The 16,555-nt window shown below is 39.7% G+C and overlaps 1 protein-coding gene across 1 annotated transcript in view; it reads left to right on the forward strand.

Annotated features, from left to right (window-relative positions):
• Positions 1-6,575: 6,575 nt before the first annotated feature.
• Positions 6,576-16,555, forward strand: part of twf1b (twinfilin actin-binding protein 1b) — a 29,619-nt gene continuing 19,639 nt past the window's right edge. The window contains exons 1-5 of the mRNA XM_062994711.1: positions 6,576-6,689; positions 10,496-10,573; positions 10,684-10,862; positions 11,554-11,649; positions 14,483-14,587. Coding sequence (XP_062850781.1) covers positions 6,665-6,689; positions 10,496-10,573; positions 10,684-10,862; positions 11,554-11,649; positions 14,483-14,587 — 483 coding nt within the window. The 5' untranslated portion in view covers positions 6,576-6,664. The remainder of the gene's footprint in view (positions 6,690-10,495; positions 10,574-10,683; positions 10,863-11,553; positions 11,650-14,482; positions 14,588-16,555) is intronic.

Consider the following 16,555-nt stretch of genomic DNA (forward strand, 5'->3'; position numbering starts at 1 on the left):
TAAATAACATTAATGCCCATGGTTATTATGTCAACATATGTTGTTGTTATATGTGTGTACAATGTGTTGTATTTACTGTTACTGTACTGTACTGTACTGTACTGCTAAACCTAAAAACATACACTGCCATATTCCACATGTGCATCCACATGTGCTCAACAATAAATGCTCGGGCATAACAAAAGTAATTAAATGTATAGAATTCATACACCGGCTGTGAATGTAATATCATATTAAACAATTACAACATAAACCACAATTCCACTAAAACATGGCTTTGATTTGGTTATAGGAGGGGATACATAATGCCAATTTAGGTATTAATGAGAAGCACATTTGTTCTTCTTGCTGGGTAGCACTGGCTCCTCACACCAAGAAGATCCTGGGTTCGATTTCCAGGTGGAGTGATCCTGGTTCTGTGTGGAGTTTGCATGTTCTCCCTGTGTCTGTGTGGGTTTACTCTCACAGTCCAAAGACATGCAGTCAGGTTAACTGGAGATACAAAATTGAGAATGCTTGTGTGAGTTTGTTTGCCCTGTGATAGACTGGTGACCTGACTGGTGACTGGTCTGTTTTCTGTCTTTTGCCCAGTGAATTGGACTCACTGTGACCCTGAATAGGATAAGCGGTGGTAAAACAGACAATAAACAAATGAATAATTTTTCATTGCAAAACAAAAGTGTGAGATAAGCCTGTGTTTTTTAAAATGAGACCGAATTTCTATACGTGTGAGATTTATTGCAGCTGGCACAGTAGGCGGTACTTGTCATAAAGATAGCAATAATAAAGCCCACCAATTTAAAGGGACAATATAATGGTCAGTTTGAAATTTTATTGCATTGAATTGCTTCATCCTTTATAGCTTAATACATAACAACTTACAGCTGGACCACCAATCAGCAACAGCAGAGTGTAGGCTTCTTTAATGTAACCATTCACACTGTAACACAAATAGGCAGATATTAGGGATTTATTTGGTTGTATTTGTTTAAATGTTGATTGTGAAATTATGATGAGTGTATAGGTATATATTGTTAGAATATCTAGGGCCTTATGGTTCCCCACTGAGTGATACATATCATCTTGAGTGCTTGACTAACAGCCTCCTTGTATCCTCTGCCCCAAACATCTGATGATAAACAGTGTGTGTGTGTGTGTGTGTGTGTGTGTGTGTGTGTGTGTGTGTGTGTGTGTGTGTGTGTGTGTGAAAACAACACCCCTGGTCTTCTTATATGTCTTACAAAAAGGTCTGACTGCTAGGTTAATGATGTGTCAAGCATTTTATTTTTTTATCTAGTGGTTTAGAGGGAATACAGTGATTCATGAACTTTGGTTGGTTGTTTTTCCTTTGTACATTCATTTTGATTAATATAATCATTTTCACTAATCACTGGTCAGAGCTGCATTGGTATAGACCAAGGGCAGAGTGCCAATCCATTGCAGACCAACACACATCCTCTTACTAACACATAGCGGCAATTGTAAGTAAAGGGCAAAAAGGGCAGTTGTAGCCTAGTGGTTAAGGTACTGATCCAGTAATCAGAAGGTTCAAGGTTCAAGCCTCACTACTGCCAGGTTGCTGCTGTTGGGCCCTTGAGCAAGGCCCTTAACCCTCAATTGCTTAGACATTATACTCACAATATATAGTCACAACTGTAAGTCGCTTTGGATGAAAGCGTCTGCTAAATGCTGAAAATGTAAATGTAAGTAGCCAGTCCACCTACTGCATCATTTTGGAAAGAAAACTGAAGTGACCAGAGAAAACGTACAAATTAAATTTAAACATTTATTTGACTTAAAATGGCCGTGTATGCTGCTGTTTTTAAATGTATCATAATAAGGTGCAAAGACAATATATCTATTGTGAAATATACTCTGTACCATGAGCGACCATACAACGTAAACACAAGAGGTGACAGGTTCATTAAATGGTTTATACAATAGCATCATCTAGTGGTTATTTCACATAATTGTTCTAAAACACAGTAAAATCACTCTAGCAGAGTACTGAGTCAGAAAAGGTATCAGCCATGAACCTACAGAAGTTCAAAAGTCCCAGATCAGGATAGTATATGTTAAAACCAAAGTTATAACAACAAATGGTGGACAAAATAACAAACACCACACAAAAAAAGAACTTGACAATTAAAACACAGTACCCTATAGTAAGGTAAATTTTTTAATCCCTGTTGGCAGAATTTGTGGTTGTACCTAAGTACCCATGCTAAACTTGGTTACTCATGTAGGCCAGGGACCAATCCTACTGATGCGGGCTGTATGGGTGAACCAAAAAAGTACCATTAATTGGTGCGACACTTTTTGCGACAAGTGCGACAAGTGTGACACTTTTTCTTGACAAATGAAAACAGCAACAATCTGCTCAATAGTTTCTCCATCTACCCATGTCTCCAAAGAGAAGAAACATTGGTTTCTGGGAGAGAAGGATCCGTTTAGATTATTTTAGATGTTTCTGAAAGTTGTGGTGGTATTGAAGATCTGTTAACTACATCTGGACACCCAGTGTGAGAAGTGTTCTCATATCGAACTATAGGTTGTGATGGTATCTCAGGCAGAGAAGCTTTATGAGGACACTCAGTATGGTCTTTGCTGTCCTCATTGTCAAAATCATATGGGATAGGAACAGTCTTAGCCACCAGATCATCAAGCATTGAGGAGAGGAATCAGGATCTGGAGCGACCAAATTGCCCTGCAATGGAAAAGGCACTATAAGGCATGTGTGAAGATGGTGTGTTGGTTGGGTGTTGGTATGAGAAGCAATGTAATAATGATTCTTATAAATAAGCTAAAATACTAACATAGATATACAACGTACACACAAACACACACTATGGCTGAGACAAACAGCTCAAACAAACTTTGTGGCAGCAATGTTACGAACAAAACCAGTACCTAAATCCTACCTGCTGTACCCATGACGGGACAGTGTTATCAGTAAACTTATATCTTACCTGGCAATGAATCATAGTGTTTTATGACTAAGATTTAAGTTGCCATCTGAACCTCTGTTCAGCCCAGCAAAATCTGGAATCTAGATGCAACACTGTCAGAAATGTGTCAGTCATTGACGTTGAACGTCCTTGATTGGCTGTATTGTCTGTTTAAGTAATACATTGACTCAACAGTCATTTAGTCAATCAATAAATAATAAAAACATTTTTTTTTAAAACAATAAATGACAGCCTAGTTATTCAGAAGCTGAAGGGAGCAGAAACTAGGGTAACACTCAGGTAAACTGTCAATAAAACAATCCAAAATAAACCCCCAAAATACACAGACACAGACATACAACAACCCCTATATATTTGAGTAAAAAATAAAATAAAATAAACCGAACCACACAGAACCGACAACACATAATTTTAGCTGGAAATCTTGAGGGCTGCGTCTCAATCCGCACACAACATCACATACAGTGTGCTCAATATAGTGGTTTTGCCATTGGTCTAGAATTGGTTTAGCAGACTATTATGTAAATAAGATGGTATTTGGGACACAGCAGCCCTTTTTTATTTTATACTGTATTTCAATTCTTAGTTGTTTTTTTTACTCACTCTCTCTTAACTTACATTTTTCAAGTCATATCAGTGTCTGTCAAACCTGAACAAACAACATGAGCAAAGATGAACAATATAAAGAAGATAGACAGATAGAAGGTAACTTAAGAGGTTAATAAATAATAGTTCATAAATGCCCCATGTCTTTAGCTTCACAAAGCTTTAAATCATGGCAGGGCTTCCATTAGTAAACATTTTATATAAACAGAAACTGGGTTCCTGAGCAGTAGGACAATGTCAGGTAGTCTGACGACTTACTCTTTAGGATATTACCTACATCTACATTGTTAAATGTTTTAAGAAAACTACTATTCCTTCTTTTAACCCAAAATATCCACTGCCAACTGTCAAGTACGGAGAGAGATTAATAATGGTATGTGCAGTCTTCTTGTGGAATGCTCTGTATGGTTGTTTAACACATTGGTAGGAAATTTATAGGTTCAGTTGCACACTGTGGTGCAACTCTTTCCTGATCATCGTATATCCCAGGATAACAGTGGTTTAATAACAAGAACATGAAGGAAAACTTGCCCATATTCCAAATTCAGTCTATTATATTACTATATTGCTCAGGATATATACTGTACATATATATTATTGGTAGAATTACAAGGATTGTGTGTAGGTACGTATTCCACAGGAGGGTGTGTATATCTAAAAAAAAAAAACACAGCATTTACTCCTCTCCTACTATACTTTTTTCTTTATAGCTCGTCACTACTTCCTCCAGCCTCTGTGGTTTTGTCTCTATAATTCACACACATAAGCAGGCAGGCGAGCAGCTGAATTACAACTATCCAAAGTATTTATAAAGCTTGACTGTAGGGTGGAGTGCACAGTCCCACCCTACACTTTGAGGGCAGATTACACTACAATATGTCAAAGTGTTCTGAAGTTGATTTCAACGTCTGGTGACCATATGGATAGTGTTTTTTCAGAACATTCTGTCTTCTGTTTGGGTCTTTCTACAATATAAAATAATGTCCTTACTATATAAATATAAAAAACTAATATAAAAATATGTCCTAACAGTAGCTGTGGTGGGTACCAAAGTACTACAGTATGTTTTGCAGTCTCCAAATCTGCATATTGGCCTTCTTACAGTGTATCAAAACTATGTGCTGTCTATATTCACTCACCATGTAGTGGGTACATTCATTGATTTACTGTAGATAATCTTTGTGGGTATACAATTACTGGCTGTTGCTTTGTACTCTTTGTCACCCTTCCCCCCTTACTGTATTGGTGTATTGGAGATCCAAAATTGTCCATGACTGTGTTTGAGAGTAAAACTTGTGAACTGATGAATTTTGTGTAATGAATAACTACCGTTTCTGTCATAAATATATGAATAGATTTAATTTACTTTTCATTAACCTCTTTATCCTGGTCAGGGTTGTGATGGGTCTATTTAAAAAAATTGTTTACAGTTTATAGTTAGTGTATACACACACGCAAACACACACAGATATATATAACAGTGGTAGCCCAGTGTGTAGAGCTTTGGAAGCAATCAGAAGATTGTTGGTTTAAATCCAGCCTCTGCCATGCAGCTACTGTTGGGCCCTTGAGTAAGGCCCTCAACCCTGCCTGCTCCAGGGGTGCTGTAAAATGGCTGACCCTGTGCTCTGACCCCAGCTCCCAGCTTCCAAACAAGCTACGATATGCAGAAAAATAATTTCATTGTGTATATTTATACACTAATCAGCCATAAAATTAAAAGCACCTCCTTGTTTCTACACTCACTGTCCATTATATCAGCTCCACTTACCATATAGAAGCACTTTGTAGTTCTACAATTACTCACTGTAGTCCATCTGTTTCTCTGCATGCTTTGTTAGCCCCCTTTCACCCTGTTCTTCAATGGTCAGGACTCTCCCAGGACCACCACAGAGCAGGTATTACTTGGGTGGTGGATCATTCTCAGCACTACAGTGACACTGACATGGTGGTGGTGTGTTAGTGTGTGTTGTGCTGGTATGAGTTAGGGTGGCCATACGTCCTCTTTTTCCCGGACATGTCCTCTTTTTGAGACCTAAAAAATTCGTCCGGTGATTTTTAAATCACCAAAAATGTCCGGGATTCGGCTTTTCTAGTCTGCACTCACTATTCTGTGTGTATGTTTTTGTATTGGTTTGCATTGGTTTGTTTTTAGGTCTTTTTCACGTGCACATACTAACACAGAGGCTCTTGTTAACACCGTTGCCTCATGGGCAGCGTCCTGTGACCACTGATGAAGGTCTAGAAGATGACCAACTCAAACAGCAGCAATAGATGAGCGATCGTCTCTGACTTTACATCTACAAGGTGGACCAACTAGGTAGGAGTGTCTAGGGGCGTCGTAGTGGGGTGAAAATTGGGACAGAGTTACCAGGGCCCCAAGTCAGGGGAGGGCCCTTGAGGAGTCTAGAAGGAGTCTGGACTGGGGTGAGGGGGGCCCATGGGCACTGCTTGTGCATAGGGCCCAGAATTTGGTGCTACGCCCCTGGGAGTGTCTAATAGAGTGGACAGTGAGTGGACATGGTATTTAAAAACTCCATCAGCCCTGCTGTGTCTTATCCACTTATACCAGCACAACACACACTAACACACCACCACCATGTCATTGTCACTGCAGTGCTGAGAATGATCCACCACCCAAATAATACCTGCTCTGTGGGGGTCCTGGGAGAGTCCTGACCATTGAAGAACAGCATAAAAGGGGGCTAACAAAGCATGCAGAGAAACAGAAGGACTACAGTCAGTAATTGTAGAACTACAAAGTGCTCCTATATGGTAAGAGGAGCTGATAAAATGGACAGTAAGTGTGTAAACAAGGAGGTGGTTTTAGTGTTATGGCTATATATATATATATATATATATATATATATATATATATATACTATTATTTTGACACTACATAGTGCAACTACACCGTAACTTTTCAATGAGGCGCCCGGTTGAGTGTCACGTGATGAAGGGGCTGTCCTAGGCGATGGCGTCTCTCCAGAGGCCGGCTCTGTAGGTTCTCTTAATGCATTTCTGTTCTTCCGTGTTTAGTGCTTTAAAAAACAGCGCATCAGCGATCCTGAAGCAGCATCAGCAGAAGAATGTCTCATCAGACCGGGATCCAGGGTAACTTTTTTAATCAACACCAACAGCTCATTCATTATTCTGCTGTGTGATTACTTATAATATCTTTATTCACTGCATTGTGTTTATGAAGTGTATGATTTGTAGGTTATGTGTTGTCAGCAGTCCGGGCTCATTCAGTTAACATTGAGATTAAAGGTTTTATCACATGCGTGTTAAAGTGTAACCAGGAGCAGATAAAGTGCAGAAGGAAATCTGTGCCAAGTTTGATCTGCCTTTATTGCTCAAATATGGGCATGCAAATGCACTAGGAGTGAGTCATGTGCTCATCCATCAGTTGTCATAATGAATGAACAACACGCCTTTCTAAAAGGCTTTATAGTATATACAACAGTGAACTTGCTGTCTTGGAGAATATGGTGTAATATAGGTAGATTTGAACTCAGCATTGGTAGGGACTGTTGTACCTTGTATTGCCATGGTGTCTGTCAACTTGCCCCCTTAGAGAGAGGGGAAATTGTAGACTGGCGTGTCAAAGTACTAATAGATTGGCTATAAACTCTGTCTGTGAGCATTAGTGAAAATAACAATAGGTTGAAAAATGTTTGAATCAAACTTTTGATGTCATTGCGTCATTGGTGTTACCCCAAGTTTTTCCATGATTTTGGCATTATGAATGTATTTTTGAAAACTTTCTAGCAAGTTGTAGCCTAGTGCTTAAGGTACTGGACTAGTAACCGAAAGGTTGCCGGTTCAAGCCCCACCACTGCCAGGTTGGCGCTGTTGGGCCCTTGAGCAAGACCCTTAACCCTCAATACTGTCACAATACTGTAAGTCGCTTTGGATAAAAGCTAAATGCCGAAAATGTAAAATGTAAATGTAAATACAATTTGTTTGTTGATATGTGTTGTATAGATTAGTCCATATTTCAGAGTTTGTATCAAAGCCTCTTTGTTTGGCTACTCCTGTTTTTGTGGTTTTTAAAGAAAAAAGTACAATTGCAAATCAAGTAATTTCATGCAATGGTGTGCAAACATGTACAATTACATTATAAAATATAAACAAATATTTTTTCTTGGTGTTATCATTCCACCCCTCTACCTTTTACTAAATCCTGAGGTTGTAATGAGAATGTCTTTAAAAAATGAACATCAATGTTGGTTGAATCTTTGGTAACACCAATGACAAATAAACAGCTCATAGATTCTTTATAAAAAAATACATCAAAAATAATGAAACAGATTAAGGTTGACTTTTGTGGATTCATCAAGTTTAGGGGTTAAATGTAATGAAAGAAGTTTAGGGTATGTTGAAAGGTTTACATTTTAGCAGATTTGTGTCACCCAGTTTCCACTTTTTTTGTAGAATGACCCATATGGTCATAATTCTGACAAAATAACAAATAAATGCAAACTCTTTATACAAAGATTTACATGGTCAGTTTCAAATGTGCTTACTTCTTTTTCAGTTATGTTGGGCGGCACGGTGGCTCAGTGGTCAGCACTGTCGCCTCACCTGGGTTCGATCCCCAGGTGGGGCGGTCTGGGTCCTTTCTGTGTGGAGTTTGCATGTTCTCCCTGTGTATGTGTGGGTTTCCTCCGGGAGCTCCGGTTTCTTCCCACAGTCCATAGAAATGCAAGTGAGGTGAATTGGAGATTGGCCATGACCGTGTATGACATTAAACTTGTGAACTGATGAATCTTGTGTAATGAGTAACTACCGTTTCTGTCATGAATGTAACCAAAGTGTGTAAAACATGACCTTAATCCTAAAATCCTAATAAATAAAGAAGTTTTCAGTTATGTTTGTTTGTTTTGTTAGGATTTTACAATCATGTTTTACACTTTGGTTATGTTCATGGCAGGACAGGTAGTTACGGGTTACACAAGATTCATCAGTTCAAGTTCAATGTCAAACACCATCACAGTCAATTCTGTATCTCTGGTTCACCTAACGTACATGTCTTGTGTGAGAAAATTGGAGCTCCTGGAGGAAACATGTGAAGTCTACACAAAAAGGACTTCTATCTTTGTATCTATGTATTTTCAAATCTGTGTATATTTAAAGGCTCAACTTGGTACTTGGCACTCACATGGTGATGCTGAATATATATGATTTGTAACGAAGCCATGGCAACATCTACATACAGACATGATTGGCTGTGTCTGGTTTGGGGCGGAAGGGGAAGGGAGGGGGATGGCTGAGGCCTCACAATGGATTGGTGTCATGTTACTGGATTGTGCCCATTGATTGATTTCAGGGAAGCCTGACTTGCCATAACCCTGACATGATTTTTGAGGAATAGGTGTTGTTAAAACACAAAAATAAAATGAAATACAGTGTTGTTTATACTTTTAATATACCACATTATAAGTGTGTCATTTTTGTGAAGGGTGTTAATATCCAATGTGATGTTCAGCAAAAGTTAATGATTATCATGCTTGTATTATATTCTAAGAATGCCTTCAGTGTTGCAAAATCCCATTTATAACAGACTGACCAGAACAGTTCTTGGACATCTGTTACTAGGCCAAGTCTAGCCTGATACAAATTAGTCTATAAAAAGAAATTGTGTTTGCTTGAAGTTGGTCCTGTTTTGTCATAAACCTGCCCCTATAGGTCCTAGATATTTTCATTTCTGGTCTTGAGCGATTGTCTTTCACTGTGGCTCAAAAGTATACGTCCTCTTAACAACTAGCAAAGAAGTCTTTTCTAGTCTTTTAAATGCCTTTGAGCTCACTGGGATACTGTTATTGTTATAGTGCCCTCCCCTAGCAGCCTGACATTCTTTTAGGAGCTGGCAATGATTATATGGCAATTCTTATGTGCAAACGCATTATACTTTGAGAAAAGGTCACTGGACTTAATTTGATAAGATGCCAAATCATTGAGAACAGGGATATACACCGATCAGCCATAACATTAAAACCACCTCCTTGTTTCTACACTCACTGTCCATGTTATCAGCTCCACTTACCATATAGAAGCACTTTGTAGTTCTACAATTACTGACTGTAGTCCATCTGTTTCTCTGCATGCTTTGTTAGCCCCCTTTCATGCTGTTCTTCAATGGTCAGGACTCTCCCAGGATCACTACAGAGTAGGTATTAATTGGGTGGTGGATCATTCTCAGCACTGCAGTAACACTGACATGGTGGTGGTGTGTTAGTGTGTGTTGTGCTGGTATGAGTGGATCAGACACAGCAATGCTGATGAAGTTTTTAAACACCTCACTGTCACTGCTGGACTGAGAATAGTCCACCAACCCAAAATATCCAGCCAACAGCGCCCCATGGGCAGCGTCCTGTGACCATGGATGAAGGTCTAGAAGACGACCAATTCCAACAGCAGCAATAGATAAGCGATCGTCTCTGACTTTACATCTACAAGGTGGACCAACTAAGTAGGAGTGCCTAATAGAGTGGACAGTGATTGGACACGGTATTTAAAAACTCCAGCAGCGCTGCTGTGTCTGATCCACTCATACCAGCACAACACACACTAACACACCACCACCATGTCATTGCAGTGCTGAGAATGATCCACCACCCAAATAATACCTGCTCTGTGGTGGTCCTGTGGGGGTCCTGACCATTGAAGAACAGGGTGAAAGCAGGCTAAAAAAAAGTAGTGAGTGTAGAAACAAGAAGGTGGTTTTAATGTTATGCTTATCAGTGTATGTATCTTTTTAGAATAATAAGATATTACTATTTAATAGACAAATCAATTGAAATGGCAAATCTGGTCAAAGGTTCCTAATTGCTGATCATCAGATTTTTAATGGTAAAAAAGTTATTTATTTATTTATTACGAAATCCTATCTGTGTTTCTGCTGTTTGTTGTTATAGCCGCACTAGAAGTAAAAGAGGTTTTTGCTAAAGCCCGAAACGGGGAGTATCGTCTCATTAAGGTGGTCATTGATAAAGGTAGGTTGAAGACTGCCAGCTGCTTTTGTTTATAATTGTTTATAATATAATAAATGTATAGGAGAGAAATTCTCTTCCCGATAAGTGTGCAGTCCTGCTGTGTTTTCTAGAACAGCTTGTGCTGGGAGGAACCAGACCAGCAGTCCAGAGATGGGAGCAGGAGTGGGACAGTTATGTCCTGCCCCTCTTAGAAGATAGCATGCCTTCCTACCTCCTGTATAGGCTTGATAAAACCAATAACCAGGGCTATGAATGGATCTTTCTAGCCTGGTCACCAGATCATTCCCCTGTGAGTAACTCTTACTGTCAATGCAAATTTTATTCAAAGTCCTTTGACTCTTTGACTCCTGTCTGTCTCTGCTTTGTCTTTTGAAGTGAGGTCTGATGTAATTTGGACTAAAAGTGCAAACCCCATTTAAAAATAAGGCAATAGGAAAAATGTCAATAAACAGAAAGCAATAACATGCAAATCCTTTTTGATTTACATATAGTTAAAACATTACAAAGTATTGAATGTTTAATTAATTAACCTACTGTTTTTGTAGATAGAAGCTGATTCCAAACTTGATAGCTGCATGTTTCAAGACCACTGGGGGCATGTTTAATGGTTCAGAACTGAAGACTAGGGATGCAAATTTTGCCCATGTCTTTTAACTGCATTGACTGTCATGTCAATGGTTAACCGACAACTGACCAGCCAAAATGTATTTTTATTTGCTCCTGCTTAAAATCTGCAACCCCCTGCCACTGCATCACACTATAGTATGTTTAATAACAGAAAACTGTTGAAGTGAGCTAAAACAAAGTTAATATATCATTTTGTCTGAGTATTTGCAATTCTAACGTCTCCTGCAATGTAAATTATTAATTTGTGCTTTATACCATACAGAAAGCAGGAACATGGCAGTAAGCCAAACATCTACCAAACCCATCCTACCTTGATGCTAATTTGTCACTTGTGTTCATGTTTGTCATTTTAGGTGAGGCAGAAAATGCTGTATGCTGCTACACGGGCCACCCTGAAGAAAGAATTTGGTGGCGGGCACATAAAAGAGGAGCTGTTTGGAACTGTAAAGGTACAGTTGATCTCAGACATACAGTGGGGCCAAAAAGTATTTAGTCAGCCACTGATTGTGCAGGTTCTCCTACTTAGAAAGATGAGAGAGGTCTGTAATTTTCATCATAGGTACACTTCAACTATGAGAGACAAAATGAGAAAAAAAAATCCAGGAAATCACATTGTAGGATTTTTAAAGGATTTATTTGTAAATTATGGTGGAAAATAAGTATTTGGTCAATAACAAAAGTTCAACTCAATACTTTGTAACATAACCTTTGTTGGCAATGACAGAGGTCAAACGTTTTCTGTAAGTCTTCACCAGGTTTGCACACACTGTAGCTGGTATTTTGGCCCATTCCTCCATGCAGATCTCCTCTAGAGCAGTGATGTTTTGGGGCTGTCGCTGGGCAACAGGACTCCATAAATTTTCTATGGGGTTGAGGTCTGGAGACTGGCTAGGCCACTCCAGGACCTTGAAATGCTTTTTACGGAGCCACTCCTTCGTTGCCCGAGCGGTGTGTTTGGGACCATTGTCATGCTGGAAGACCCAGCCACGTTCCGTCTTCAATGCTCTCACTGATGGAAGGAGGTTTTGGCTTAAAATCTCACGATACATGGTCCCGTTCATTCTTCCCTTAACACGGATCAGTCGTCCTGTCCCCTTTGCAGAAAAACAGCCCCAAAGCATGATGTTTCCACCCCCATGCTTCACAGTAGGTATGGTGTTTACTCAGCATTCTTCTTCCTCCAAACACGACGAGTTGAGTTTTTACCAGAAAGTTCCATTTTGGTTTCATCTGACCACATGATATTCTCCCAATCCTCTTCTGGATCATCCATATGCTCTCTGGCAAACTTCAGACGGGCCTGGACATGTACTGGCTTAAGCAGGGGGACACGCCTGGCACTGCAGGATTTGAGTCCCTCTCGGCGTAGTGTGTTACTGATGGTAGTCTTTGTTACTTTGGTCCCAGCTCTCTGCAGGTCATTCATCAGGTCCCTCCGTGTAGTTCTGGGATTTTTGCTCACCGTTCTCATGATCATTTTGACCCCACGGGATCGAGGGAGATTATCAATGGTCTTGTATGTCTTCCATTTTCTTACAATTGCTCCCACAGTTGATTTATTCACACTAACCTGCTTGCCTATTGTAGATTCACTCTTCCCAGCCTGGTGCAGGTCTACAATTTTCTTCCTGGTGTCATTCAACAGCTCTTTGGTCTTGGCCATGGTTGACTGTTTGAGGCTGTGGACAGGTGTCTTTTATACAGATAACGATGTCAAACAGGTGCCATTAATACAAGTGGAGGACAGAAGAGCTTCTTAAAGAAGAAGTTACAGGTCTGTGAGAGCCAGAAATCTAGCTTGTTTGTTATTGACCAAATACTTATTTTCCACCATAATTTAAAAATAAATTCTTTAAAAATCCTACAATGTGATTTCCTGGATTTTTTTTTTCCTCATTTTGTCTCTTAGTTGAAGTGTACCTATGATGACAATTACAGACCTCTCTCATCTTTCTAAGTAGGAGAACTTGCACAATCAGTGGCTGACTAAATACTTTTTGGCCCCACTGTAACAAGTATCTTCAAAACTCAAAACCAAGACCAGGGCGCCTAGGTGCAGATTCTGAACTCCTTGGTTCGAAACTCGTTGCCACTGGTCGGCTGGGTGCCATCTAGCAGGCATAATTGGCAGTACCTGCAGCAGACATGGCTGTGCTAGTACAGGATGTGGGTCTATGTGGGTGCAGTTTTCAAACACTGTGTAAAAACCCTGATTGGTAGATAGAGAGGCGCCTGTACAGAGTGCATAGGTGAAAAAGGGTTCTGCTAAGGGCTGCACGTGGATCGGAGGAGGCGTGAGCAGCAATACACCCACCTCGGCTGCAATCAGGGATCCCACAGCAGTGGAAGACAAATTGACTACACTAAATTGGGAGAAAATGGGAGAAAAATGCATAAAAAAAATATACATAGACCAGCGTAGTCACCAGAGATGCACATAAATACATATGACACCAATACCACATTTATCCATGGGTACAGAAATTAAAAATATTGCCCTAGTAAAAATTAAAATGATAAATGGCTTCATAGTTCACACAGTGATTGTAATACACAATTACTGTGGGAACTATAAAGTGTTTTGAAGGCCACACACATGCAGCAGTTGTTTCCAGGCTTGTTCTACATGGACTTAAATTTCATTTTTACAATAGTATGTAGAATCTGGCAATCTGGCACCAAGTGCTGAGCCACAATCTGTCATTTACATTTACTGCATTTATTAGTCACTTTTTATCCATTTTATCTGACTTACAATTATGATTGGATACAATTTGAGCAATTGAGAATTAAGGGCCCTGCTCAGGGATTCAACATTGGTAACTTGGCAGTGCTGAGGCTTGAACCGGCAACCCTCTGATTACTAGTCTAGTGCTTTAATCACTGAGCTACCACTTCCCCTAAGGCTCAGCAATTGTTTGCAAAGACTAAACCTTTGATGAATCCCCTTTTTCTACCCTATTGAGATACCCTCACCTGTTACCAATTCACCTGCTTATTCTGAAATGTTTTAAAACCCTGTAACGTAAATATCCTATAAACCTTTTGCTTTGTTTTCATCTGTCCAAACCTTTTTGAAGTGTGATGTTGCAGGCATCAGATTCAAGATTTGTTTATATTCATTACTACTTTTTATTTTTTTATTTCTACTTTTGTCCATTAAATAGGTTAAAAAGTTTATCATTTTACATGTCCCAAATGTTCAGGTTATGGGATTTATAATATTAATAATAATAATAATAATAATGAATAACCTACTAATAGAGAGCTCTCTCTGTACAGGATGATGTGTCGCTGAATGGCTATAAGAGGTACTTGACTTCCCAGGCTGCCCCTTCCCCACTGACTGCTGCTGAAGAGGAACTGAGGCAAATCAAACTCACTGAGGTAACCTTCAACCACCATTGCTCCAACACAGTGCCTTGGCTCCTACTTTACATAAACAGTCAAGTCTTCTAGTCAAGTTATGCACTGGGTGAAAATTGATAAAACCCAACAAGCAGTCCCCTGTGCTATATTTCCCCAGAGGGCATTGGCTGAGGGTCAGTCGAGCAGTGTTATAACATCATAAAACTTCTTGAGTATGTCACTCCTAAAGCCCTGATGTACATCAGCATGATGTGTGTGGCTCTGTGTATTGCTTGGTGTATTGTTGGTCTCTGAGGTGAGTGAGAATTAGAGGTGATTGATCTTTATATGTAAAACAACAAAGAAACAAACCTCAAATAGAAAGATGACTGACCAGAACATCCACAGAAGTAGCAAACTATACCTCCCAGTGTACAAAAACTGGCAGAGATTCATAATACTTAAATCTCTACACCCAATCATGCCACTCATCAACCTCATACTGACATTCAACAGGCCTCAGCCACTGGAAAATCTAGACATTCAGTAAAGCTAAACACCAAACCTGTGTAGCTGTTTAAAATGTCAGAAATACAGACATGGATCAGCAACTGCTGAAACAAATCTACTTAATACAGAGCAAATCCAAGGATTTCAGAGTCCTCACAAATGCACAAACTGCACTGAAGGTTTCACTGTGGATCATCCAAAGAGAACTAAAGTAGAAAAGAGTTCCTAGGCTTAATACTGGACAGCTAATGATCCTTAATACCACACATGGCCCAAAAAAGAAGTCTTACACCAATGCTAGATGCCATTCACTACCAAGGATTAAGACTAGCCTGGGGCACATTCAGAACATGCCCAGTTAAAAGCCTATATGAGGAGGCAAAAGAATCACCACTAAACATCTGATGTGATAAATTATTTGCTCAGGTGGTGCCTCAATCTATAATGAGCCCACCACCACTGAACACTGGGTTTAAATCTCAGCAGTGCTTTTAGTTGTTTAGTCATCTACATAGACATAATTGTTATAAATGGCCTATGTACGTATATACAGGGTTGGCCATTTATATGGATACACCTAAATAAAATGGGAATGGTTGGTGATATTAACTTCCTGTTTGTGGCACATTAGTATATGGGAGGGGGAAAACTTTTCAAGATGGGTGGTGACCATGGTGGCCATTTTAAAGTCGGCCATTTTGGATCCAACTTTAGTTTTTTCAATGGGAAGAGGGTCATGTGACACATCAAACTTATTGAGAATTTCACAAGAAAAACAATGGTGTGCTTGGTTTTAACGTAACTTTATTCTTTCATGAGTTATTTACAAGTTTCTGACCACTTATAAAATGTGTTCAAAGTGCTGCCCACTGTGTTGGATTGTCAATGCAACCCTCTTTTCCCACTCTTCACACACTGATAGCAACACCGCAGAAGAAATGCTAGCACAGGCTTCCAGTATCCGTAGTTTCAGGTGCTGCACATCTCGTATCTTCACAGCATAGACAGTTGCCTTCAGATGACCGCAAAGCTAAAAGTCTAAGGGGGTCAGATCGGGAGACCTTGGGGGCCATTCAACTGGCCCACGACGACCAATCCACTTTCCAGGAAACTGTTCATCTAGGAATGCTCGGACCTGACACCCATAATGTGGTGGTGCACCATCTTGCTGGAAAAACTCAGGGAACGTGCCAGCTTCAGTGCATAAAGAGGGAAACACATCATCATGTAGCAATTTCAAATATCCAGTGGCCTTGAGGTTTCCATTGATGAAGAATGGCCCCACTATCTTTGTACCCCATATACCACACCATACCATCAATTTTTGTGTTCCAACAGTCTTGGAGGGATCTATCCAATGTGGGTTAGTGTCAGACCAATAGCGGTGGTTTTGTTTGTTAACTTCACCATTCACATAAAAGTTTGCCTCATCACTGAACAAAATGTTCTGTGTAAACTGAGGGTCCTGTTCCAATTTTTGTTTTGCCCATTCTGCAA

The sequence above is a fragment of the Trichomycterus rosablanca genome, chromosome 1 (assembly GCF_030014385.1).
Source record: "Trichomycterus rosablanca isolate fTriRos1 chromosome 1, fTriRos1.hap1, whole genome shotgun sequence".
In the NCBI taxonomy this organism is placed as follows: domain Eukaryota; kingdom Metazoa; phylum Chordata; class Actinopteri; order Siluriformes; family Trichomycteridae; genus Trichomycterus; species Trichomycterus rosablanca.